Consider the following 27,867-nt stretch of genomic DNA (forward strand, 5'->3'; position numbering starts at 1 on the left):
GGCCTACAGAGAGGAAAGGTACAAAGATGATAGGGTGGGGGGCAGCATCTGTGGGTCCGACAGTGCCAGTCCCCCCACTGTCAGCTGGTTTCAATTAAACAAAAGTCACAGTTAGCTGTGTTGCACTTTATAAATGTACATAGTTATGTAACGGGCGCTCAGACTGCTGAGTGTTCCCCTGCCTGCAGTCGTACGTGCATGTGAACCGCTTCACACAGCACATCTACGAAACGAGTCCCAGCATCAGCGTGCTGCAGTGAAATCAAGCTTCTGAACACACCCTGCTGCAGCCTGCACAACAGCCTCAGCACTGACAGCACACTCAACTCACACCTTCACTGTGCAGAGAGGAAGAGACGACGATCTGCTGGAACACAGATGAGGTAAGATCATCTTTACCGCATTGTGTCCCGCCGGACAAACTACGACAGGTAGCCTAGCCCGGGACAGGACCAGTGTCATTGAACACAGCGCTGAGGACGCGAACCCCGACTGTTTATCTGGCATCAAAACTGTTTGTGGGGACTCATGACGCGGGGAAGCAACGACGGTATTAAAAGTGTCCAAAAATAACCAGGAATCCTGCACGGAACGGCCTGAGTTGCGTTGGACTGCTGCTGGAGCGTTGCCAAAATCCACTGCGGTCCCGTCAGCGCGTCAGTCTGCGCTGCGGACCAGTTGGACGTCTGAAATGGATGCATGCATGCTCACAAACATTGTGTCTCTGGCTGCTATAGTCTTGAATTCAAAAGGTCTGCGGCAGATCTGGAACATTCTCTAAGCAAATGCATATCTAACAGATTATACAATACAACCCGTATTCCTTTTGATTTCTCCTACACTGCGTGTTTGTAGTCTTCAAGAAGTAGCGGAAAGGTTAGATCCGCTGACTCAAGGCTGTTGGCAGGTTTGGCCTGGATAAAGATCCATGTGAAACATCATATTTGTATCCTCTGAGATCAGTGCTGCTGACATTTTGAAACATCCATGTGATAATCGCACACTTATTATAGGAACAAGAGAGAGTGGGCATCTCTTCACCTGAGTATAGCACAAAGGGATTCGTTAATAAATGATGAATGAGCTGTGATCAGTTGCAGTCTATACAACTCATCCAGTGAGGAGACAAAGACAAAGGAGGACATCACACTGAGATCTTGTTGTTCGCAAGATCCAAGAAAATGGAAAGTCCCTTAAGTGCCATGCAGCAGAATTAGCTGAAGGGACCTGACGTCTGTCATAACACACTAACAGTGTTCCCTGAAGATATCATTGAGTGAAATTAAAGATATTGAGCTAAAATCTTATTTTGCTTAAAATGAAAGTCACACGTGCGTACTTGAGTTAAAGTCTCAAAGTATCTTGTATAAAACATACTTAGCTATCAAAAGTAAAGGTTTAAAACAGCTAATGTATGTATACACTGTGTACTATAGGTCAACTCGGATTAGCCAATAATCCAATATAAAAAATTATCTGGATTTTCTGATTATCAGAATCAGTTTTATTTTGATTTGTGATAATATAAATGTATTTAAGAATGTGTTAATGTGGCTCTGATGCAATATGTAATCTGTAAAGTAACTAGGAACTAAAGTTATCAAATAAATGTAGTGGCTTATAAAGTAGCAGAAAATGGAAATACTCCAAATAATCATACCTTGTACCTCAAAGTAAGTGTTTTTAGTTACAGTCAATTGCACGCTCACATTTTCATGCAGCTGTAATGGAGCTGTAGAAGTACTATAGTGGGGGACAGCAGGGTCTGTTGCTATTCGTTAATCCCAGAGGTAGAGCTGTCAGTCTTTTAAAATATTCAATGGCGATTAATCCATTAATCGCCATTGAATATTCTCCATAGTTAACTCGCAATTAATTGCAAATTAATCAGAATTCATTTTTATCTGTTCTTAAATCAACTTAAAGGATATTTTTCAAGTTTTTATCAATATGGGAGTGGACAAATATGCTTGCTTTATACAAATGTATCATTATTATTGCAATAATCCAAAACAATGACAAACTCCAGAATAACTTCAAAGGTACAGCATGCTCAAAAAATAGGCTGAAAGCAAAACATGGCAACCTCAAGCCCAACTAGCAACAGCAGATAGGCATATTGATCTGAATGTAACATTCCTTAGTAATGCTAACACAATATATTGTCCACTGTAGTGTCCATCTGCCTACAAGCAGTAGCCAACTATTTTGCTATCGTTGTTGAAAGTTTGCCTCATGTAGTTGCCCTGGCGTCTCCACTGCAAGCTATACAGCGTTGTCAGCCTTTAATTAGGGGGAGGAGGGGTCTCTGCATCAGCTGCACTGCATGAAAAGTGGGATTTTCGGCCCCGTAAACGCCCGAAAACCTCCCTAATTTTCGGCAGTTAACGACAATTTACAGGCTGTGAACGTGGCGTTTGTCTGTGCCGAAAATTGTCGGAAACGAACCATGACGTCGGCGGAGCTCCCGAAGGTGCGAACGCCTCTAATTTGCATATGAATAGCAGCGAAACCACGCCTGGCCAGAGAATGTGTGGGCTGGCTTGAATATCCTCACTCAGTAATTGGATGAAACCACTACTCATAAACAAGCAAAATCACTCGTGATTGGTCACCCTGGGTCATTAAACGTAAACCCCGGTGGGAATATAAATATAATATATATATATATATATAAATATAAATATATATAAAAATATATATCAAAATATATATATATATATAAAAATATATATAAAAATATATTTATATATATATTTATTATGTTTATATTTATATGATTCATTCATTTATATTTATGATATCATCAATGACATGAATGAATTTACTGAGGAAAGGAACATTTGCCAGGAAGGAGTTTATTAGCACAAACACAAACAGACAGCATGTACAAAGCATAATATGCCCACACAACAAACGGGAAGCCCAAAATCCTACAGCACCGCGAAGTGTCTGTTTTTGCAGACGTCTGTGGTGCTGCTCTGTACTCCGGAATCGCCTCTCATGTGACAGCAGTGTGGCAGAGCTCGGTGAGCTCCCGGCTGCGAAAGGACGGAGGTCGCACAATTCATCCAGACACCCGCCATCTTGTGCCGTCTTCCTCCTCAGACATCAGGTCCAAGGCGGCGCACTTCCAAAGGTCCACCTCATCCTCACCTAGCACACTGTCTCGCTTCCAGCAGCTGTAAAAACAATCAATAAAGACGATCAGTACTGCGCGATGCACTGCGTATGGATACAACACATCTATTATTTATTAGAATAATAGTCACATTGACCAAAAACGGACCTAATCTAATAAATCTTACCCTCTTTGTCCTCGATCGACTCCGAGCTGAACTCCTCACAGCCTCCGCCTGCGATGCAAGATCTGCTTGTTTGTTGTCCTACGTACTGTCTCGTAATGTCTTACAGGCAGCTGGAAAACAATTAAAAAGACTGGTATGAATAAAGAAACGTAAGTCACAGTAAAATTAAGCGAGGGAGAAAATAGTAACAGTTACTTACACACAATGTCGTCATTATCGGCATCGTGTAAATCTGGACTTGCAGACGTGGCTCCGAGCTAACAGGAGGTCGCGGCCTTGTTATGAGGCGAGGTTAGTCTGTGAAAACAAAATGCTCGCAGCGATAAACCTCCGTGTCCCTCTGCGGCAGCGAAGCTCCGTCCGTCGGCGACATTCTTCGTGGCGACCCGGCAAAGCTTCTCCCTTCCGCGCAGGCCTCCTCTCGACAATGGCCGGGCCGCTAGCCTAGCTCCTGCTAGCTAGCTTAGCCGAACTTGCTTCGTGTCCATTAAAACACAAACACTTCGACTCCGATGGAGAGTCCAACTCACACACTCACAGCACGTCGTCCGACAACAGTTCACAGTCCGTTACTGATAAAACACGACACTGACGACACACACTGTCCACTGTCAGCTGCTCGACGCCATTAACTCTCCGCTCCTTCTTCCTCGTCACTCACGCTCCGGTCAACCCGGAAGTGTAAAAACTCTTACAGGTCATGAACTCTCACACGCAATAAGAATTACTTTTCAACTGCTTTTAAAACATTCAGAACCCATGAAATTATAGAAATACTTTTTTTTTTTTTTACATTTTAATATCTTGGTTATCTCAAAATATGTCATGCAAATTTTAACTTCTTAACAACTGGCGTTTTATCTTTAACTTGTTCCCAGGAGAGAGAGAGAGAAAAGAATAAATAATCTTGTTTACATAACATTGGCCATTGCTGATGACATACACAGTAATTAATCTAGCATACTTTCATTAAATAAATCCATTCAAGCTCAAATGTACGGGTCTATAATTAGGCTATACTGAGCCTGATCTATTTATACCAGAGATTTTCTTAAAATGAAGTTAACACCTCTTAGAAAAAGGTCACCTGGGGTAAAACTCCCCCTGCTACCCTGATTTGCATTTGTATAGCTCACAGCATTTTCATTTACATGTAAAAGCCTCCCCTAGAATCAAGGGGAGGGGGGTCATTGGGGGACAACTGCCAAGCAAGGCCCACATCAATTTCCGACAATTTACGTCAGTTTTCAGTGTTGCCTGCAAATTGCCGCGAGCAGCAGCAAACCTGAAATTCCACGTCAATCTACAGTGCCGCATACTGACGAAAATCCCACTTTTCATGCAGTGCTGTTTGCTTGGCCAGCAAATAATGATAAAAATAATAATAATAATAATAATAATAGTAATAATAATAATATTAATAATAACAATTATAATAATAATTATTATAAATGCTTTATTTTTGGATAGGGACAGTGCACATTAATGGACATTAAAAACATCATTGTAAACATGCCGGATCATAGCAAAGCTGCTGATTTGCATCCGTAGTCCCTAATATAATTAAAAAACAAATAGAAGAGACAGCAAATAAATAGATAAAATAAGGGTAAAATAAATGGTATTTGAGACTTGACGTACTCCAGTGGTAACTCAGTTCACACTGACAGTAAAAGCAAATAACATTCTTCTTGTCGAGAGAACCATCTGGCAATATTTTTGACATAGTAACTTTAACAGGCTGACCACACTGGATGATTGTGTACTGCGTGGCGGCTGCGTTGCTGAGCCCCTACTCACATGTGTGTCCACACAGGCAGCGCTGCTGCTGTAGTGCGACTCCTGCCTGCCCTATTAATTCATTTATTTATTAATTATCAATAAATATGATGACCTGATTTTCCTTTACCCTGCTGAAAGACCAATAAAGTAGGAGGTGGAAAGAGAGGGAAAGTCGGTGAGTGAGTCTGTACTCAGGCACACTACAGGTTCTCAAGCTTAGTTCAATATGAATGCACGGATAATTAGCTGTTTTGTCGTTAGCGAAAAGCAACATTGACATCCACATTGAAAAGGGAGCCTCATATTACAAGCAATACTACAATCAGCAGCCGGAAAAGTCACGTGACATCTTGTGTGGATAGTTGTTGCTGGAAGCCAGTATACTACCTATTGTAACACGTCCAGGTTGGGCTACCTGAGCAACTCACAAGACCCCCCTCCTATCCACTTACTAACTGACATAGTAAAGGCAGACTTTTCAAATGCCATGTGCAATTTCACTCCATGTACAGATCCGTGCAATAACTTTACGACTTTGTAATTCAAAGACTAGCAATTATGCACCCATCCCCCATCCCATCTAGAAGCTGTCGTCACCAACATTTCGGTAGAATATAACCAAAAGTGCATTACCTCCACTCTTTCTGCAGCCCCTTGTACAGCTCTTGGAATAGCATTTTTCCTCAAAAACGCTTTCTTTGGTTTCCCGAGTGTTGGAGTCATCGTGAAGTCGTCATGGTCAAAGTGGTCACTACAAACTCGGTAATCCCTCATTCTTAGTGTCTCGATCGGCGTGTTGATGTCGACTTGCAAAACAATTAGCCACTGATTCAGGATATCCCTACTGCACCTGAACGGCAGTCTGTGAAAACTTTCAGGAATATTACTTTTATCTTCTTCCCACATCCAGGAAAAGCACAAAAACAAACCATCTTGATTTACGCTGTGACAACTTCGGTGTCTCCTCTCGGTCTTCTTCGCTGTTGTGCTGTGTTTGTGTCTCTCAGGTCACCAGTAGCATACTGGCTTCCGGCAACAACTATCCACGCAAGATGTCACGTGACTTTTCCGGCTGCTGATTGTAGTATTGCTTGTGATATGAGGCTCCCTTTTCAACGTGGACGTCAATGTTGCTTTTCGCTAACGACAAAACAACGAATTATCCGTGCATTCATATGGAACTAAGCTTGAGAAGCGTCCCACCATTACTCTCCTTCCTGATAGTCGCACTCGTAAATCGACACTTTTTGCCTGCCATGACGGCCGCGCTGGAGATGCAGCAGCTAACGTGAGTAGTTCAAAAACCTTCTTTTTCATAAACTTTGTGTACACAAACAATGTTCTCAATGCTTGTGTTCATGAGTAGAGACCCTGGTGATGCTACGAGCAAAGTTTCATGTTGTGTCGAGCCTTCTTAGTGTTTTAAAAATAGCGATTTTGATACCATCGTATCCCTGCCCCGAGCACTCCCGTTCAAAATTAGCTTGCCCGAAAACGAAACTATGGTAAATCTTAAAAGTGCCTCTTTCGTTAAAATTATGCATTTACCTGAAGGTTTGACTCATATTCAATCACTAATAAAGCCTTGGTTACATTTTGGCGAGAGCTTCACTTTAAACCCCCGATGTATATCTGGTTTTACAGCTGGTTCTGAAGGTTCTGTATTGGTGGCAAAATTGGTTCGACTATTAATTAAGTGATCAATCGGGGAGGGATTAGGAAAGTGACTCTTGTGTTGGGACATGACATTGAATAAAAAGCCAATGGAATCATTTCCTTGAATTTAAGCCAGATTTAGGCCATATACCAGAACAAGGTTGAGGGTAAAAATTTCTGTGCAGTATATAGGAGAAGCAACTGTAATGTACCTTATTTTCTGTATTCTTATCTATACTATCTCTGATTCTGATTCTGAACAGGGAAAACAGGGAAAGACAAACGTATCATTTACTGCAAAAGTTAAGCCAACCCTGGTTAAGACAAAAATCGTTTTCAAGATTCAAGATTAATTTGAATTTTCATTGTGCAATAAAACATTGTATGATGAAATGTTTGTTTTCATACCTTAAGACCACTTAATAAATAATAATAAAGTCAGATAAAATACATTCTTCATGGTGGCATGTTGAGGATAATTAAAGGAGTCACAGCCTGAGGATTGAAGCTGCTCTGTTGTCGGTTGGTATGGCAGCAGAAACTTCTTCATCTTTTGCAAGGTGGCAGCAGGGTGAACAGACTGTGGCTGGGGTGGGTGTTGTCTTTAAGTATCCTTTGAGGTCTGTACATATACAAATAATACTATTATATAATATAATATTATAATATAATAATTATACACAATACTAATGCTAAGTATATATTATTATTATTTTTAAAAATGTTGGCCTTTGCATGTCTCTATTGATATGTAGGCTTCAGAGATGACAGGAAGCCCCAGGCCAGGACTCAAACCTGGGGCTGCTGCAGGGAGGACAAGGCCTCTGTACATTGGATGCCCGCTCTACCAACTGAGCTAATAGGCGCCCTATTATTGTTATTATTATTATTATTTATTATTATTATTATTACATACAACTCTGTTATACCTGTTATTTCTCCATCAGCGGCAGGATGGTTCAAAATGACAAAGACCCAGTGCCTGCAGTGGGGAACCTCTCCCCAAGCCAACTGCTGTCTCTCCTCAAGATGGAGCCCAAGACTCTGGGGGTAAGCAAAACTCAGTTTGTAAACCAAACTACATACAATACATCCTGTCAACCAGTGATTCAAACTCACAAATGCAAACACCAGTCTCATATGATGTGAGATGGCACACTTTAATTTTAACCTCATATGTTCAAGGAGATAAATAAAGCTGTCTTTTTCTGATATAAATGGCTATTCCAGTACATTTTTCCTCATAACAAGCTCTGATTTTCTGGCTATTTGCCATTATTTTTTAAATTAATCTGTAGGATAGGATCATGATATGCTGATTACCTCTTCTTCCTGCTCTTTATCCCTCCCTAGGCCATTCAGATTATTATTGGGGCTTTAATTCTTTGTCTGAGTGCCTCAGTGCTCCAGATCCACGAGGTCCACTTTACAGGAGATGTGGCTCTCTTCCTGATCGTTGTTATACAGGTCAGTTAGAAGCCATTGAATGGAAATCACCTCTTTAAGATGAAACTGATGGACTTAGATATTTCATTTGAGAACTTTTCTTACATTTACTCCGCATGGTGTGCCTATGTAAACTGTACTGTAACCCACCAGGTGACCTTGTCTGGTTCTGTGTTGGTCCACAGTGGGAGAAGACCTTCTCTGTTTTGGGTGAGTCTTATTCAAACCAACTCTGTGTTACCGCCTCAGGTGCTGGATTATGAATCATTCAGCAGCATTATAAATGGAGCAATCTACCCTATAACACACTATAACAGTCAGGGCCCAGACACACCAAACTGACAAGAAAGAACTAGCAGCGATGAAGGCCAACCATTGCCTCATGTCGCCTGTGTCTCAGCCATTGGGATGCACTTGAACACAGCACTAAGACCACAGCTGATAGCCAACTAGCCTGAAGTCCTGTGCCTGCATGAAAGCAAATACCTCTCCATACCACCAGGCAGTGGAAGTCTGTACTCACCAGATAAACAAACCATTGATATGATAAAGCAACATTTTGTCACAACTCTCTCGCTAATATAACCACTTTAAATTAAGATTATGTCTGATAAAAGTTTCAAATGGCACTGGTGAAGATGTGGGGGTATAAAAAAAGGAGAAACTGCACTCAATTGCTGAAATCATGGATACTACAATGACATGCTCAATCTCAATGTCAGGGTCACCCTGCGATTCCACCAGATAAGTGTCTGCTGTGGAGCTGATAGTTTTCACTGTAGTCTATGTGTTAACATCCACCAGGTCCGCTGCGCTGCGTATCTGCTTTTTCCCAGCTCCAGCAGTCCGAAGCCCTCCGGAGCAGATACGCAGCATCTGCACACAAATCTTAAAAAAGAGACAAATACAAGCTCTTCTGCTAATCCTTTGGCTGGGAACACTTCTTGTTGTTGTTTTTAGAACACATACCTAAAGCAGGGGGCCGTCAGGGGCATTATTCAGAGTTACCTCTCACACACACGTGAAATGCTCTAACATACACTACTGAAACACTCTCACATAAACAACTGAAAAATTATTCACTCACACACAATACTAAACCTCTCTCACACATACAAGTGAAATGCTCTTATATACACTACTGAAATGCTCTCATACATACAAGTGAGTGAAACGCTCTCACACACACTACTGAAACGCTCTCACACACACTACTGAAACGCTCTCATACACACTACTGAAACACGGTTGGAAAAGATGTTTGGAAGGCAGACAAGATCAGATGGCAGCAGCAGAGGGCAGAGACAAAACGCTGTGGTCAAGTCAGACAATTTCCAGCAGCATGCATATATACATATATCCATGTGTATGTATATATCTATATATATATATATATACATACATATATATATATATATATATATACACACGTATATATGTATATGTATTATATGTATATATGTATATCTATATATATATATGTATATGTATATATATGAGCAATGAGAACACTGTTTGTGTACACAGAGTTTACTAAAAAGAACGTTTTTTAACACTCACCTTAGCAGATGCTTGTTCGGCTAGCCACTGTCCTGTCAGTAGAGAAGTATCGATTTCCGAATGCGACTTCCCAATTCTCAAGTTCATGTGTAGAGACCCTGGGGATACTACGAGCAAAGTTTCATGTTGTGTCGAATCTTCTTAGTGTTATAAAAACAGCGATTTTGATGCTATCGCTAAAGTGCCCATAGCACTCCCATTGAAAATTAGTTTGACCCGAAAACGAAAATACGGTGAATCTTAAAAGTGCCTCTTTCATCGTAATAATGCTTTCACACTGCAATATTTAACTGGACAGGGAGCCAATGGAGCTTCTAAAGAACCGAAGTGAAGGAGGTCTTGTAATGATATGGGCTGCAGGATTCTGGACCAGTGGAAGTTATTAAGACACTTGAGAGGGAGACCAAAGGAAATAGAGTTACAGTCGTCCAATAGGGTACAATCAGGGAGTGCGAGAGAATGGTATGCTGTTTGGTGTAAGCGACGGGCGAAGATGATTAGTGTGCCATAGATGAAAGTTAGCAGACTGAGTAACATTGTTGATGTGTGCTTAGAGAGATAATGTACTGTGCAGGATTACACCCAAACTCTTCACCAGATCAAAGGAAGTACTGTAGAGTTGTCAATATTCAGCGGTGGATTCAGTGCCAATCAGTTACATCACTGCTAAATGTGAGAGTAGCAAGAGAACTACAATTTGATTTTGAGGAAGCAGTCAGAAAGGGAGGTGGGTCGGTAGAACTAATAATGGTGTAATCTGACTAGCCGTGGAAATTGGTGTCAAATTTCCTCATCTATAGCCAAGAGGTAGGTGGTAAATAATAAATAAGAAGGCCCAGAGCAGAGCCCAGAGGAATGCCACTATTGACCGGAAAGGACAGTGAATTTTGATGGTCAAGGATACTTATTAGCTGTAGTTTCTCCTCAGATTTGTGTTGTCAGCTGGAGGTATATGATACAAGTTTTTCAAGTGTGAAAATCTATTGATAAACATGATAACAGCAACAGAAACCAACATCTCTTCACTATTGTATGAATTTGTTTTTTTGTGTGTAATGACTATACATGAGAAGCTGTTGTTTTCTGCAGGTTAAATGTGTCCTGGTGCTGCATCTCATCAGTGCTGCGTTTGCCACTGCTGCCCTGGGTTTGATGTCCAAACACCTCCCCTACCGCCAGGACTCTTACCACTGTGAACATTGCCGCAGACTGGAGCTACATGCCGTGGTATTGTCTTTAAAACCTATGGAGGCCAGAGCACTATATGAAATTAGATCGATAGTTTTAAGGTTTTATGTGGAACAAAACAAACTAGGCAGGTCATGTTGCAGCCTGTTAAGGCCTAACATCCACAGCACCTCAGTGAATTACACAGAAGCTGGAACTAACTGGCCTAAATAGCATTATGATATTGAAAATTCAATCTGAGGCTAAAAGTGATCAGTCTGTTTGGATTTGTTAGTAGTAAATAATATGTTCTTTTGCGCGTGCATGTGAAAATATGAATGCGCGTGCGCGTGCACAATTTATGATATGATTTATGTCTGTTTATGATCTATTTTATGACTGTTTATGGTCTATTTTATGTTTGTTTATGGTCTAATTTATGTCTGTTTATGGTCTAATTTATGACTGTTTATGTCCGGTTTTATGTCTGGATTTATGTCCAGTCAAATGGTTCTTATATTGTGGATGTTTACTCAACCTCCTCTGACCCCCCCACCCTCTGACCCCATCCTCTGAGCTTCACACCTGTGAACTGCATGTCTTGTGTGTGTGTGTGTGTGTGTGTGTGTGTGTGTTTGGGGGGGGGGGGTTTCAAGCTCTTCGGCAACCACCCATTCACGGTGATCTTGGGAGAGTGTGTGTGTGTGTTTAATTTGTATTTCTTAGATGTTTGTCAACTTTATGGCAAACAGGTGAAATAATTTCAGAGTGTCCAGGAACAAAATGTGGGAATGAAATGGGTACAGACAACAGCTGTGATGGTGGGGAGTGTGTGTTTAACTTGTATTTCTTAGATGTTTGTCAACTTTATGGCAAACAGGTGAAATAATTTCAGAGTGTCCAGGAACAAAATGTGGGAAGGAAATGGGTACAGACAACAGCTGTGATGGTCTTTGAAGGCCGACAGCTGGTGGTGGAAATGATCTTGTCTGGTGGTTGGAGACAGTAAGTTTTGACACGTATATAGCAGAACCTGCTAAAGTCGTGAAACAGGAAAAAAATCTTTCCCGTGATGGCGCCTCAGAGAAATTGCCTGCAGACACCGTCTGGTGGTGGGGAGTGGTTAACTGTGTTTGAATATAGTTGTCTGTAGGGGATAACTAACTCTCTCCTGCTCTGCCGCCGTCTAGTAGTGCTAAATCTTTAAGTTTTGTTATACCAGCTATTCTCAGCTGTTTTCCCCCCTACATTTAAATTCATTTGGACAAGACAATTTTCATCTGAAGTACCAATGGAGTCTCTAAATGGTGAGTTATTATTTCATTATCCTATTTCTAATAAGGTGGTTTTAATGGTTCTGTTGATCTCAGGATAATGTTTTGCATACTGTTTTAAAGGTTTTGTTTATTAGGTCACTTGGTGGGTGCTGTGTTGGATGTTGACGAAAACCCTGATGCTGACAACCAAGGCTAGTCTTTAATATCACTCATTTATGTTAGAATTTATTCAATTTACAATTTGTTTTAAATTGATTTCTTTACCTTCTTTTGTACAGTTTTCCAGGGAGAAACACGGTGCCCTGGTGACATCATTAGTGCAGAGCGAAAAAAACTTGATGATCAGATAGCTGTTTGGAAACAGAGAACTATTGGGGAGGATCAAAAAGGTCTTGATGGTAAAACAGTGTTTTGTTTTTATGCTTAAATAGAGATTGTCAATATGTCGTCAGTTTATATTAATTATTTATAAAAAAAAAAAAATTCTGCTAATATGTATAGATTGCCCTCCCCCTCATAAAAAAATCATAAGTCTGGTGGGGGGCTAAAACCTCTGGCAAGAAGTCATTATTGAGCCGAAAACGTCGTGGGATTAAGAGCCGTCAAACTGATAATGATGCAACGTATGTAACAACTATTTGTTAGTTGCATGAATTAACAGTCATAGTGTGTGTTATTATAATTATTAATATACTTGAAATAAATGTTATTGTTGATTCTAATTTTTTCCTAACTTTATCGCGTTATCACAGGTCGGGGAACGGTGTATGGCAACCATTAGACATTCCTCAGAAGTCGCAGATCTTTCCCCCGAGAGAAGTGGATGAGGCAGTGCAGGCACTCGTGCAGCTAAACACAACGCCGAGGGACGAGCCCCAGTTACCCGCTGGATATGTGGTTGCCTCTTTCCAAACAGGTGTTGTAGAAAATGATGTGTATGACAATGATATTTTTATTGTAAGCCCTCGGTCCAGTACACCTGATGAACATATATCAGCAGATGTATTGTCGCTGCTGGCCGCTACAGTTAGCAATATACAATCATCCCCGGCAGGCTGTCCTAATAGCAGTGTGATCAGTGTGGGCAACACGCCTTTGACGTGTCTACAATTTAATGATTCTCTGGATTTATCAGACGTGTCTCATAGCAATACTGATCAGGTTAGCTCGTTAGAGCATTTTGCTCCCCTACAGGAAACTGAACAGCCTGATTTAAGTAGCCATTATGGCCTCGATCTTTCCGGTCTAGGACTAGCTAAACAACATGACGCAGAGACACAGACATCAGTTAATTTGCAGGACTCTGTGGTCGGTAGAGTTGATCAGCTGACGGCTGTAGTAAATAGTGAATTTGCAGAATTAAAACGACACCAACTGGCTTTGGAAAAATCCGTGTTACAAAAACAGAATGAAAAGCTAATTGAAATAGTGCAACAACTAAGAAGCTCTACGGCGCAGCATAAAGAGGATACTGCAGATGTGAGACGATTGTTGAGGGAGCATTCCGATTGTAACACCTCCATTTCTATTTTGCTAGACACGTTGGTGCAGAGGCTCTTGAGTAAAAATTTTACACATCTCTGTGACCCTAATTAGCAGCCATCATGCCGCCTCATAAAAAAAAATTCAGACTTAAAGACGGGATATGGAGTGTTTTAGACACCAGTGATGATGAAAATGATGAATGGAACTCTGATGATGAGAGAGCTGTACCTATTGCCAGCGAAGGTGTCCATGGTAGATATATCCGGTTTGCGCAAAAAAATGGTTTGCCTTATGGTGATAATGTTGCGGGCAATGTCGACACATTGTCTAGATGGGCTAGAGTTCGGACTAGACGAGTCGATGCCTTAACAAGACGTGTGACACATATTGCGTCCACCCGCCTCTGTGCTGCTCGTACTGTTGCTCATAATGCTAGTTTTACTTGTGCTAATGATGCTAATGTATTGGATGCTTGTGGTAGCGTGTCCTGTGCTGATGAAACTACTTCTGCTAGTGTTTGTGCTAATGTGGACTGTGCTGATAAAAATGCTTCTGATAATGGTTGTGCCGGTGTTAATAACAGTGTTATTGAGATTTCTGACGATGATGATGATGACTCTGTTAGCCTTGTTAGCGTAGGGTTCGATACATCAGTCAGTGTTGATACTGAGTCTGTTGTTCAGGCTGACAGAGTTATGTTGCAGAGGCCTGCAGACCCCCTCAGTGTTGGTGGGGCTTGTTCTATAAATCAGATAGGTGGTGGTGGCGGTGATAGAGAAGCAGAACAGGATGCAGTGGCTGAGCGTGAGTCGGGGTCTGTTTCCTTCTCTGATGATGATGATGATGATAATGAGGTGAGACCACCGATACAAGTCCGTGACATACCGAATTTTAATGCGATGGAGTTGCGTCAGCGTCTCGATTTCAGAGCCATCAGTCTCGATGACCCCGAGTTGGTACCCAGGAGAATCAGAGAAAGGTTGTCTGGTGTGATAGACCGTGCGTTAGATGGTACACACCCTGGGAGTATTTTAAATGCGGTGTTAAGAGGACCATCCCTAGCCAATGATGTGCAGGCTATTTTAAACTCTGACAACCAATACAATACAGATTTGTTTCTGGAAGAAATTTCGTGAGTTTTACAGAGTAATGACACGTCCATGTCTGATGATGAACTAGAGTTTATTGTTACGGTGGTGCAGAATAGAAGCGGCGGAAAGCGTAAAAATATTAACAAAATACCGTATAATAAGATATTGTCGGAGAAAACACGATTCATATTTAATCCTGACAATAGGGGAGGCAATAATTTGTGCTTCAGCCTCTGTCTTGCACGTTTTGAAAAAAAGACAAGAAGAGGAAAAACAAAAATTGCTCGAACAAACAGTGGATGTAGAAACATTGGATGAACAAACATATGCAGAAAATACCCATCTGATAATTTTGGGTGATCTCACAAGCTGTGCGTCCTTTGATAAAGTAGCCGCATTTGAGAGAGAGATAAATGCAAAAATCATAATATTCCATCACACAGCCGGTCGCAAACGCCTGGCGTGTTACAAAACACATGATGAGATTAACAAACATACCGTCTGGTTATACTTACGGGATAATCACTATTATTTTATAGAAAACCCGGCAGGATTCTTTGGCTCCGCATACGTGTGTAATTATTGTTATGAGACATATGAAGCAGTCTTGAGTCATAGCTGTAAACTCAGGTGCAATGTCTGTTTTACAAACGCTTGTCACAGACATCCAACTAAAACTGTAAAATGTGGTGACTGTAAACGCATATGCAAATCAAATTTTTGTCACAAGCAACACAAAATGGTGGAGATAACTCATAAAACAATACCATGTGACAGACTAAGGTACTGTGAGACATGCGGCAGTGTCTACACAGTGGGAAAAGGAGGTAAAACACACAAATGTCGCCCTCTTAAGTGTCGTCACTGCAATGAAGAAATAATGGATGTCAAGGCCCCCCACCAGTGTTATATTCAGCCTCTGAAAAAGAAAAAGCCGACAGATAAATACCTGGTATATGATTTTGAAACTCGGTATCACAATGGCAGGCACAAAGCAAATTTTTGCTGTGTAAAAGACCTTGACGGTAAAAACATGTTTTGTTTCCCCGGCCTAAATTGTGTGGAAACATTTGTTGAACGCTATCGAAAACCCAAATATGATGGATACACATTCATTGCGCACAACGCGTCAGGGTTTGACAACTATATTTTGCTTGAATATATGGTGAAAAATAAAATCACACCTGAACTGACCATGCGAGGTAGCAGAGTCATTTTGATGTACGACCGAGCGTACAAGCAGCGGTGGATAGATTCTTTCAGCTTTCTACCTATGCGTTTGTCAAAAATACCAGCAGCATTAGGGTTTGAGGACAGGATGAAAGGTTATTTTCCTCATAAGTTTAACACGGCGGGGAACGATAAGTATGTGGGTCCACATCCGGAACCATATTACTATGGTTATGATAATATGAGTGACAGTGAAAAAATAACATTCATGGCTTGGTATAATACTGTCTGCGGAGAAACTTTCGACTTTGAGAAAGAGATTCAGCGGTATTGTGTCAATGATGTGAATGTGTTGCTCAGAGGATGTGGTATCTATCAGGATACTTTTAGGAAATGCACCGAACTTGACCCCTTCGTCTTTACCACATTGGCATCCAGTTGTATGGGCGTGTTTAAAACATTGTTTCTGAAGAAAGACACACTCGCTCTCACGCATGACAGTGCATACGTTGGCCAGTATAAGGCATATTCAGATGTGTCTATTCAATGGCTTGAATATCTGAGCCACACTCAAAAGATTGAGATAAAACATGCAGTCAACCATGGCGAACATCAGATAGGACCATACTTTGTGGATGGCTATCAACCCAATACAAAAAAGTGTTACGAGTTTGCCGGCTGTTTTTACCACAGGTGCGTGAGGTGCTATGCTCAAGCTGGTTTAAATCCCGTGGTCAAAGAGACTTACGGTGTGCTTTATGGTCAGTTTATGTCAAAGGTAAACGAATTGGAGGTTAGATATGGTCATGAAGTTGAAGTGATGTGGGAGTGTGAATGGCTCCAACGTAGAAAGAATGATTTAAGCGTTCAAACCTTTCTACAGAGTTACAGGAAACCAGAACGTCTGGACCCTCGAGAGGCTCTTTTTGGAGGCCGTACAAATGCAATGAAGCTGTATCACAAGGTGTCAGAGGGTGAGAAGGTACGATATTACGACTTCAGCAGTTTGTACCCGGCTGTGAACTCACAAAAACAGTATCCGTTTGGACACCCGCAGATTATCTATAGGGATTTTTGTTCCCTTGATATGTATTTCGGCTTTGTTAAGTGTGATGTGCTCCCTCCCAGAGGGTTATTCCATCCTGTCCTGCCCTATAGGTGTCACAATAAACTAATGTTTCCATTATGTCGAACATGTGCCGAGGAGGTGAACCAGACCAGTAACTGTGCACACAGTGACAAAGACAGACAGTTGTCAGGTGTGTGGGTCTCGTTTGAGCTTCAAAAAGCGGTTGAAAAAGGATACAAGATTGTGAACACTGACGAGTTTTGGCATTTTCCTAACAAAACAGACACATTGTTCAAAGACTATGTCAAGACATTTCTCAAATGTAAGCAAGAGGCCTCTGGCTATCCAGGACATGTCAAAACGTGTATTTGTGATGTTATTGTACACTAGACTCATGCGTGATACTTGTGGGGTTACTATACATTTTGCATTAAATTCCTTAAGTATTCTAGGTATAGTATCATAAAATCCAACCGCCAGAGATATGATGTATGTTTTCTTTGTTTTAGAGTCATAGATGTCCACATCAGCATCTTCTTCCGGGAAACTTTTCCAAACACGGGGATACTGGACTTCGATAACACCGACTTCATATGGCTCGTTCAAAACTATTGGTTTAGCTAATTTAGTCCGATATTGCCATATCTTGTTATTTGGATATACATGGGATGAAGCATTACTGGGGAGGGTGATGTAAAAGCCGTTCTTCTCCATAGCTCTGATGTATATGAACACCTATTCAAAATGCGTGCTGGTCAGCCTTTGAGCACGTCTTTTATCACACATTAACAATATCTTTTTCAGGAATCCACGAGTTAAATTTTTCAGGCCAACCCAGCCATTTAACAAGAACCATGTTTTTGCGGCCTAATTTTTTTCTCATCAATATTTTTTCTATTTTGAAAGTTTTGTTTTTATCAATAATTACTAATTGCAGCTCTGGCTCATAGAATGTGCCTTTCACGGCCTCACCCCCACAATCTAATAACCTGTACACAGGCGATCTCTTGCTACACGTTCGGCTATTGTAAAATATTCATCTGTGAAGGTTTGCTCGTAACCTTTTCTAAACACACCGTGAAGTTTTGAAATTCTCACTTTATCGCCCAAACTGTATTTGAAGGCTACCGATCTCTGAGGTTTTAACTTGTATAAATTGTTAAAGACCATTTTCTCATTGTGTTTATTAACAGCATTAGGGGCCATTTTTATCGATCTGTGATGAGATTTGTTGTAGGAAGCGGTCAGGTCCTGAATCACATCCACATATCTACGTGAATTTACAGACGATAGATACCTCCACATTCGAGTCTTGAAGGTTCTGTTAAAACGCTCCACCACACTGGCTTTAGTTTCGTTTGATGTTGAAAAATGTTGGATTTTCATACCGTTTGAAGTTTTGTAGGTATACGACCTTCACTCAGTATGTTGTTAAAAGCTTTTGTAACATTAATGCCTGATTTATTCTTAAGACATCTGACCCACGCGTATTTAGAAAACACATCAATACACATTAGCAGAAATTTCACACCATCGTTTTCGTCAGAATATTCACTCATATCTACTAAATCAATTTGGAACTGTTTGTCAACACCGCTAACCAAAACCCTGTTCCGGGGAAAATGTCTAGCTGCTTTGGCATGAAGTGTATAAACATCTTGTCCCAATAAAAAGTGTTTCACGTCTGATACCGCAGGAGCAACCCCCGTAGAATCCCTCACAGCCTTGCTTTAAGTTTGTAGACGCTGCCGAGACCTCCTGGATTAGCAGGGTCGTGGTAAATCTTATGCATCGTACTTTCCATGTTAAGGATGAGACAGAAATGACACGCATGTGCTTCTTACAAAGGCTTTTATTTTAAAGTCAAACAAAATATCAAACATTAACTTCTAATAATAGTAACCATTACAAACATGGTCAAGTTTTTAAACAAACACACACACACACACACACACACACACACACACACACTTTGAAAAATGTGTTAATAATGAAAAAAAAAAAGAAAAAGGAAAAAAAAAGAAAAGAATAAAACATAAAAAAATGTCATGTACAACCATACAGTTGTCACAAGGCACATCAATGCTCTTCCCCTTCCCAGAAGTTGGTAATAACACTTAGTTGCACAGTTTTTATATAGTCCTTGCCAATTTGTGTCTCATACATCTTGGTGATTTTGTCTGTGATTTTCACTACCGATTTCAGCTCGTGCAGTATGGCCTCAGCTGCTCCTTGGATTCTAAAATCATTAACAAAGATTCCCTTTGTAGTTAAGAAGGTTTGAATGGCCGAAATAAATCGCTCATTCCACAGTCTCTCTGTAAGCTGATCAAAGTGGATCTCGTAGAAATCATCAGGGACCCCCCACACACAGTCGTGGTGTTTCTGACTGGGGTGATTGATCTGACAGCCGTAACAGATTTCCTCGAGATATTTATAGAGCACGGAATTGAGCAAATGTAAAACGATGATATTTATATTGTCTATAAAGTTAGCAGACAACGCTTTCTCCGACTAGCAATCAGATCTTGTGTGTCAGAAGGAGCCAGAGATGATGGAGGGGTCTGGACCAGCAGAGCAGGAACACATGGAGCTGGAGATGACGGCCGTGACACCAGATCCAGGCTAGGTGCAGGAGACGATGGAGCCGACCAAGGCTGAAACTGTTGAGGAGATGTATGAGGCTCCCAAGGAGGCGATTGCTGTGTCGATGTGCAAGGTTCCAAAGGAGGCGATTGCTGAGGAGATGATGGCGCCGACCAAGGCTGAAACTGTTGAGGAGATGTATGAGGCTCCCAAGGAGGTGATTGCTGAGTAGCTGTGAGAGTTTCCCAAGGAAGCGATTGCTGAGAAGATGAGACAGGGGACCAAGGAGGGGGCCAGACCGGGTTATATGGAGCTGTAGTGTCTGCTGTCAAAATGAGTGGAGATGCAGGACTATACTCTGAAAAAAAATAAATGACATCACCTTTAGAGACAGATCTGAAATTAACACATAGCTGTAGTTGTAAACATGATTACAAACTGAAATTATTTACAGTATGCCTACCATTTGTTATTAGCAGTCTGTGTGTCTGATGATTTTCGGCCTACACAAGGCAGGCAGGAGACTGCTCTGGATGCCAGGCGATATATCATCAAAAACAAGGCGCTTTCTAATATTCTCATAACAATTGTAGATTCGATCTTGCTTGATTGCTCCATCAATTTCTCTAAACACCCTCTGCAGACACCGCCAGTCACACCACTGGATAAAAAAAATGTTTTTGAACCATAAGTCATGCTCTTCAAGATTGAGCGGGTATGGCTGATTTTTCCATTCCTCGCGCCCTCTGGCAGCAATCAGCTTTTCCCTGTCTTCACACACACTAATAAAAATAAAATCATCTTGCTTGTGAAAAAAACGATCGGCCACAACCCGATAAATCTCCGGACCTGTAGCGCCAACCAACTGCGAAACATAAACTGTCTCAGGATATCCTGGCTGGTCAAGATCTGAGCCGACAACCGAACGAAACAGCTTCCAGTCTTTAGCCGACATCGTAGCGCCAATTGCAACATCGTCCCCAAAACCAGAATCTGCCTGACAGTCGACGCTCATCTTGACGCTTCCATCGTGGTATTTTAAAGAATAAACATACCCGTTCAGACCCGCATACTCTAGATCCATCCCCGTCCTAGCGTTAGCTCTAGCATTGACCGTCATATTTCCCACTACACGCTTCTTTTTAGTGTGCTGGACATTCACAGCGGCTGCGCTAGGATAATGACCGCGTGACATACCATCGACGTCTCCGATTAAATTTTCCAGTTTGATAAGATCGTTGTTTGCCATGACTACGCAGGGGTCCCTTGTTGCTCAGAAGAAATCCGAAGGTGAAATGAACTCAGATGTGCAGCTCATATATACAGTGTAAGGGACGACCACACGGCCAAAAAGGTATGCATACTCCCCCCACCCACCTCCCCTACATACCGCCAGGTGTTAACAAAAGGGATGGTCCGAAAGAGTGTTAATCTGTCAGGCTTATCCCGAATAAAACACATGAAAACAGAATTAAACAAAATCCCAAATTGTATATAAATATATACATATACATATATGTGTGTGTGTTAAAAAAGTATTTTACATAGACACCAAACACTGCTAGTATCTATTAATGTATGCTTTATAAACCTTGAATGAGATAAAAAATTGCGGCTAAAATAAACTATATATAAATTAAATATAATTTAATAACTAGCTGGTAGATATATCATTCACCGATTAAAAACAGTTATTAAAACTACTTATCATTCATACAAACGCTATACAGTGTCTACAGAGTATACAGATTACTGAATTTGTTAACTACAAGACTGTCTGCCCACATGTCTAAAAGTCCAACCCTTGATTTAACTATACATGCTTACTCTATTGAAGAACTTTCTTACATTAAACAACACCAAAGGAATACTAAAACACAACTTATAATATTGATACACAAAATCCAGATATCCCCTCTTTGTATTAAACACAGCTTAGACAGAGTGTCTGTAAGAACCTTAAGAAACTTACTGTCTCACACCCCCAGACGGTGTCTGCAGCCATTTCCTCTGAAGCGCCATCACGGGAGAGATTTTTCCTGTTTCACGACTTTAGCAGGTTCTGCTATATACGTGTCAAAACTTACTGTCTCCAACCACCAGACAAGATCATTTCCTCCACCAGTTGTCGGTCTTCAAAGACCATCACAGCTGTTGTCTGTACCCATTTCCTTCCCACCTTTTGCTCCTGGACACTCTGAAATTATTTCACCTGTTTGCCATAAAGTTGACAAACATCTAAGAAATACAAGTTAAACGCACACACAAACTCTCCCAAGATCACCGTGAATGGGTGGTTGCCGAAGAGCTTGAAAACACACCCCACCCCCCCACACACACAAGACATGCAGTTCACAGGTGTGAAGCTCAGAGGATGGGGTCAGAGGGTGGGGGGGTCAGAGGAGGTTGAGTAAACATCCACAATATAAGAACCATTTGACTGGACATAAATCCAGACATAAAACCGGACATAAACAGTCATAAATTAGACCATAAACAGATATAAATTAGACCATAAACAAACATAAAATAGACCATAAACAGTCATGAAATAGATCATAAACAGACATAAATCATATCATAAATTGTGCACGCGCACGCGCATTCATATTTTCACATGCACGCGCAAAAGAACATATTATTTACTACTTTTGTTCTCTGAGTCGTTTGTTTTCGGAAGATATGAGCCTTTCCTGGTGCAAGACTGAAACAATGTTTGCAGGACAGAAATATATTCCAAACAAAAGAAACCCTCTGAGGTTAGACTGTTGAAGTTTGTTTAAGTAAATCATTTTTGGTAGTATGTCATGGTAAGTAGGTGGTAATTACTGAGAAACATCCATCCATCCATTGTCTGTAACCGCTTTATCCCTTTTATGGGGTTGCAGGGGTTTTTGCTGGAGCCAATCCCAGCTGTCTCTGGGCGAGGGCAGGGTAAACCCCTGGACAAGTCACCAGCTCATCGCAGGGCATTACTGAGAAACACATTTTGGAATTTCTTTGAAATATCCCCCAAATCACTACATAATTACCCCAAAATGTATTGAAAATTACCCCAATATTATTTAATAATACTAGTAATAATAATATGAATGAACATATAAAATTATAATATAATATAATAATAAATAAATGTAATTGCATAGAGACATGAAATTGCAATATAAGCAAGCACAAATTGTAAAGCCTAGTTGCATAGTGCAAATATGAGGTTATGAGGGTGACAGAGACTGCAGCAGTGTTACATAAGACGTTAGTACAGAAGAGTCTGACTGCCATTGGAATAAAGGACCTGCAGTAGATGTAAGATTTTGGAGCATTTCTAAGGAAAAAATCAACATGACTAATGAGCCGATCACATAATAAATGTTTGACATGCATTATAAATCCATGGAGGATATGAAAGAAATGGATTTAACTATCTGTAATCTGTCAGTCTGTATACATTTTCTTTCACACAGGCTACGTAACATACCCAGAGTCTTCACTGTTGTTTGACTACACATTTCCCTTACTTAACGTCCATGAATTCATAGTTGACACATAATGTTATGTACAGGCAGACTCCATGATTCTTTGTCTTTACTGTCCACTGCAGCAACATTGTTTCAGGAAATGCACCGGGCTGATCGAGCAAAAGTGTAAAGTAAGTGAATGACTACTGTTACAACAAATACTTTGCTCAGATAGGTTATGTAGTGTTGACTTGCTGAATGCATGTAGAAGACAGAAATGTCTTTAACTGAAAGATGCCCTAAAACTTTTTTCTGTTTTTTTTCAATGAGATCACCAGTGTCAAAAGAATTATTGCTGTTTCCTCACATATCTGTTCATGGGTTTCTTTGTCTAGCTGTTGATTGACGGGATCCTGGGGACGCTGGTGATCTTCCTTGTGCTCGAGCTGTTGATCTGTATCACTGCCATGCTGTTTGGACTTAGTGTTCTAGCTGCAGGTGGCACCCAGGTGAGTTCTGATACCTTTCATCAAGTGATAATTGACCTCTATGGGACAGAAAGACTGAACCACATAGACACAGCTTTGATATACGGTCACCTTCAGAAGTACCGGAATAGTGCAAAGGTAAATTGATGACATCAAATAGTGGTGAGCAGGATAGTTCAGCACATTTTATGTGACCCAGCTGATGTGACAGTATATTCAATTACTAGCTTACTGTAGAGATGCGTGGTGGGCTAAATCAGATGCAGGTAGTAATCAGTCATAGGTTGTTAGGTAAGATGGAGGGTGAGTAGTTAGTAAGGTGTGGTCAATCGCCTCTGTTAAAGAAGTAGTATATCATTGAAATACAACATTAACTTAGCAACATCTTGATAAAAGGTCATAGGATAAAGGTGATGATTAAATGAGGTTCTCAGATAAAGTGGTTAAAGGGGTAAGCCAGGTGACACATGTAGGGTAGATACATAATATAGGGAGGTAACAACTGGTACAAGTGGAAAACCTGTGAAATGAGATGGGTAATAAGCAGGTGGTTCCACTTTTTCTCGCTTACAGCAGCATTAATAAGTTCTTACCTCAAAATAACAGCTTCAAAATCATTATTTATCATAATGGCTTTATATAATGGTTCCCTGTGTGATAAAGTATTTATCACCGTTGGTAGATTTTGGAACAGTAGAAATACCAAATAAGATTGTTTTGTTGAGTTTGAGTGAAGTGCTATATGATGATAAAATTACTGTTTTTATCAATGAAGTATGGTGGCTTTGAGGAGGGCTAAGTAACATCCGTTTCTCGTTATATAAAAGGTTTCATACTCTTTCACAAGAAAGTTAGTCTCATTTGAGTCCTTTTCTTAATGTTGTCAGACACTGAGAGTATCAATCTCAGTCCAACAGTGGCAAAAACAAGCACCTATGCGCAGTTGCCCTCAAGGATTACGTTGCAGCTATGTAGCAGCTGCTGTCTGAGGTGATGAATTGGGCTAATGATAATGGAGAGTGGAAAGGTCAGTCCCTTATTGTCAGTTGTTCAGTAGTTTTGTAGGAGGACGAGATTAAAATATTACTTACATAAGAGCTGTTACTGTGATTGTGTGTGTGTGTGTGTGTGTGTGTCCTGCAGGTTCCCAGCCAGAGACCTGTCTATCCACAAACCCGCCCCCCACCTGTTTCAGCTGTGCAAGCAGTTCAAGCTGCTCCAGCTGCAGCTGAACCATCTCAGGTACAATAAACACAATCACTGTTAGGACCCTATATTTATGTAGGTGCTACTTCTCCCCACTGAACTGAGTGATTCTGAGGTTATTTCTTGTGTGAAAAACACAGAACTAAATAAACGCCACGGTTATCTACCTTACATAATATGGTGTTGTATGTGTCTTGAGCGTATAAAGCCGCTTCTCTGTCGGCTGCGGCTCCGCTCTGTCTCTCATGGGGGGGGGGGCTTCCTCATCGAGAACTCCACCAAGCACGTAGATGAGACTTGGCGGTTGAGCGACTTGAATCTTTGTGATTTATAAATCCATTAGCATAACTTCCTTGTCAGGGCTAACAAGTCGCCTTCCACTTATTCAACATGCTTAAATATGAGTCATATTTCAGAAAAGCGCCCAAGCTAACTGCTTGTTAATGAGCTTTAAGAATAATCAAATATGAATAATCATATATGCTGTTTATCTTGCCACAAATCTTAAACTTCTTCCAGATATTGAGTTATTGACAGAGATACAGAGATATTGACTCTGACTTTGCCGTTGTAAACATTGCTGTTCCTACTAACATTCACAGTGGTCATTTCTTGGTTTTGTTACATTTTTAGATGTGTAGCCTGTATTTCTAGTTTGCACTTGCCCTCGAATAAATAGTGTGATACTACACCAGTGTTTTGTTGCTTTTTAAGCATTGCAGCTGAATTGCATGTCTTCCAAACCTCAGTATTATGATAATGTGGATAAACTAATGTTGACAATAATTTGTTGACACAAAATAAATGGCAATTGCATATCACTCACAGCTACACAGGATACACAACTAAGTAATTAGCTTTCTGTACATACTTTGTTTATTAATTTTACATTAATTAATCTACATATTGTGTTATTAAGGCCTAAAAAAAAATTGGTGCATGCTCTGCGCGCGCACATACTGCCCTTTTCTGACTTTGAGCCCCTGCCCCTCTATAATCATGTGCACGTCCCTGCCATGGTGCCATGAACACATTTAACATCTTGAGCCTGTGCACTGCCAGACTGAAATAGCAGTTTCCTCTTTGGAGAAGCTATTCTGGCACATCACTGTTACATTAAGTTTCAAGATTATTCAACAGTCATTATGTGACACAGTATTGTATGATTACATTTATGTTAATTGCCTAGACTATACACACACAAAATACAAAAATTATACAGAATAAATAATATGAACATGAGTTCAGGAGTCTCTGCCTGGGTGATCAGAATCAGAATCAGAATCAGATCAACTTTATTGTCCCCTGCAAAAAGCAGTGGAAATTCGTCTTTGAATGAAGTTGCTCTGTAGTCTGGTGATATGGCAGCAGATACTTAGCAGATGTATCTTTAGTCAGATTGCAGCGGGCTAAACAGACTGTTTTCTTTCAGTACCTTTGTATAAGTTGTAAGTTAGAGTTAGAATAGTTTGTAACTATGGTTGGCCTGTAAAGAAGGACGAGTGAGTAGATGAGTATCCATGTTCGCTGTGACAACCTCTGTGGTCTCATTATTAATACATGGAAGAGCTTGATAAATAACCTGTCGGACATTGAATGATGTATTTTATGAAAAAACAGCCAGGAACATTAATTTATGCACAAATTATTCTTCTCTTTCAATCAAACAAGTGTGACCACACCTTTACATTACAAATATATTTTTGATATGCTGATATCGTTTTGCAAGCCATGTTAACACTGTACTGCTCTCTGTGTATCAGCAGGTGGCTGTAGTTGTAACTGAACCAGATTCGGAGCAGGTTGAGGACATCTCCACTCCACCCACTGAACCCCAGGTGGAGCCAATAGAGGTTGAGACCATGGAGCCCTGATCTAAAGCACACTCTGCTCCCTGTGCTGTCATGTCATGTCATGTGTAAACAACTGGAAAAGATGATACTAGTCTCCTGGTGCTCATTAAAATAAGGAGCCAATTAACTCCCATTTAGCTTGATGACACATGTTTCAACTCAGGTGACAAAGTCATACAAATGTGCTGACGGCAGTCATCCATGGTCACACAGATAATAAAAATTGGTAAAAATAAACGTAATGGTATGACATGAACACAGTACCAGTGTGAGCAATGCTGACTCACAGTACAGTATATTGTGGTATCATATGGATCAGTGTTATTGGTAATGTTGATTTATTCTTCAAATACTCAAACCACTAATATAAATAGAGTCAGCCTGGGACAAGCAAAGATGTTGGTCACTATAGAGTAAGTAGGATGTAATCACTTCACTAGTGTAATGTATGTATGCTTATGTTTGTTCATTAGACTAAAGGCAGGGTCAATATGTAACTATTGGTACTATTTAGCCTTTTATGGGTTTTAAACCTCTCCTGCCTAAAACCTATTTTACTGTTGAAAAAAATATTTTGTTGTTGTCTGCTTGTAAAACCATTCTTTTATTTATTTGTGGATTTAAATTGTATAAAGCCATTACAGAGTTAATTGACAAAAGAGTTTTACAGCAGCCAATCTGCTATCTATTGTCCCTTCATTATTGGCTCTAATATATATATTTGAGGCCTGTTATCTGGAGATTTAAATGTAAAGAAGTACTCCAGTGATTTAGTACTTCCATAAAGTTGGCAGACAGCAGCCAGAAAGAAATCTGAAAATTCAGACTTAAAAAAGAAAAAATGAAAAGTCTGAATTTTTGTTATTTTATCAATAACTAAAATCCACTAATCCAAAATATAGACAATGCCAACTGCAGTGGCTCTCAGTAGAGTGCATACCTCTGCCAAGGCCAAACAGTGCCGTTTAATTAATCAAGCCTAATCCAACAGCCAAATTGATAGTCCTCCATCACTCTAAAATTTAGACCACCCATAACTGCTTAACCATGATTTAACATCACCAGATCAAGGATCCATTGTACTCCTTCACATACTAGCCAACTTAATTCACCTTACACAATGCACTATTCCTGAGAAATTCGAACAAATGTCAGAAAATAAGTCATATTGTTTAAAGGTCCTATATTATACTGTTTTTCATCAATTTAACAAAGCTGTCAGAGGTCCAACAACACTGTATTTGAAATGCATTGCCCCAAACCCATCC

At 40.4% G+C, this 27,867-nt stretch overlaps 1 protein-coding gene across 3 annotated transcripts; it reads left to right on the top strand.

The window, feature by feature from the left end:
• On the top strand, positions 1-27,277 carry LOC115579142 (uncharacterized). 3 transcript variants are annotated; one of them, XM_030412660.1, is made up of 9 exons: positions 1-383; positions 7,694-7,796; positions 8,100-8,213; positions 8,346-8,402; positions 10,842-10,979; positions 23,196-23,243; positions 23,448-23,561; positions 24,684-24,782; positions 26,510-27,277. In XM_030412660.1, exons 1-9 carry the CDS (start codon positions 379-381, stop codon positions 26,618-26,620), a joined length of 789 nt encoding a protein of 262 aa, XP_030268520.1. In that variant the 5' UTR covers positions 1-378; the 3' UTR covers positions 26,621-27,277. The 3 variants fall into 3 exon arrangements, with proteins under 3 accessions (XP_030268520.1, XP_030268522.1, XP_030268521.1); XM_030412661.1 differs by having other exon boundaries at positions 2-383; positions 26,513-27,277; XM_030412662.1 differs by lacking the exon at positions 23,196-23,243.
• The last annotated feature ends 590 nt before the right edge of the window (positions 27,278-27,867 follow it).

Source organism: Sparus aurata, chromosome 3, assembly GCF_900880675.1.
Source record: "Sparus aurata chromosome 3, fSpaAur1.1, whole genome shotgun sequence".
Classification (NCBI taxonomy): domain Eukaryota; kingdom Metazoa; phylum Chordata; class Actinopteri; order Spariformes; family Sparidae; genus Sparus; species Sparus aurata.

Bases quoted from the DNA above. Each gene is read 5' to 3' on its own strand.
- LOC115579142 (XM_030412660.1), top strand. The intron at 10,980-23,195 runs GTATTGTCTTTA...TGTCCACTGCAG, and splicing joins GACTGGAGCTACATGCCGTG to CAACATTGTTTCAGGAAATG. The intron at 24,783-26,509 runs GTACAATAAACA...TCTGTGTATCAG, and splicing joins CTGCAGCTGAACCATCTCAG to CAGGTGGCTGTAGTTGTAAC.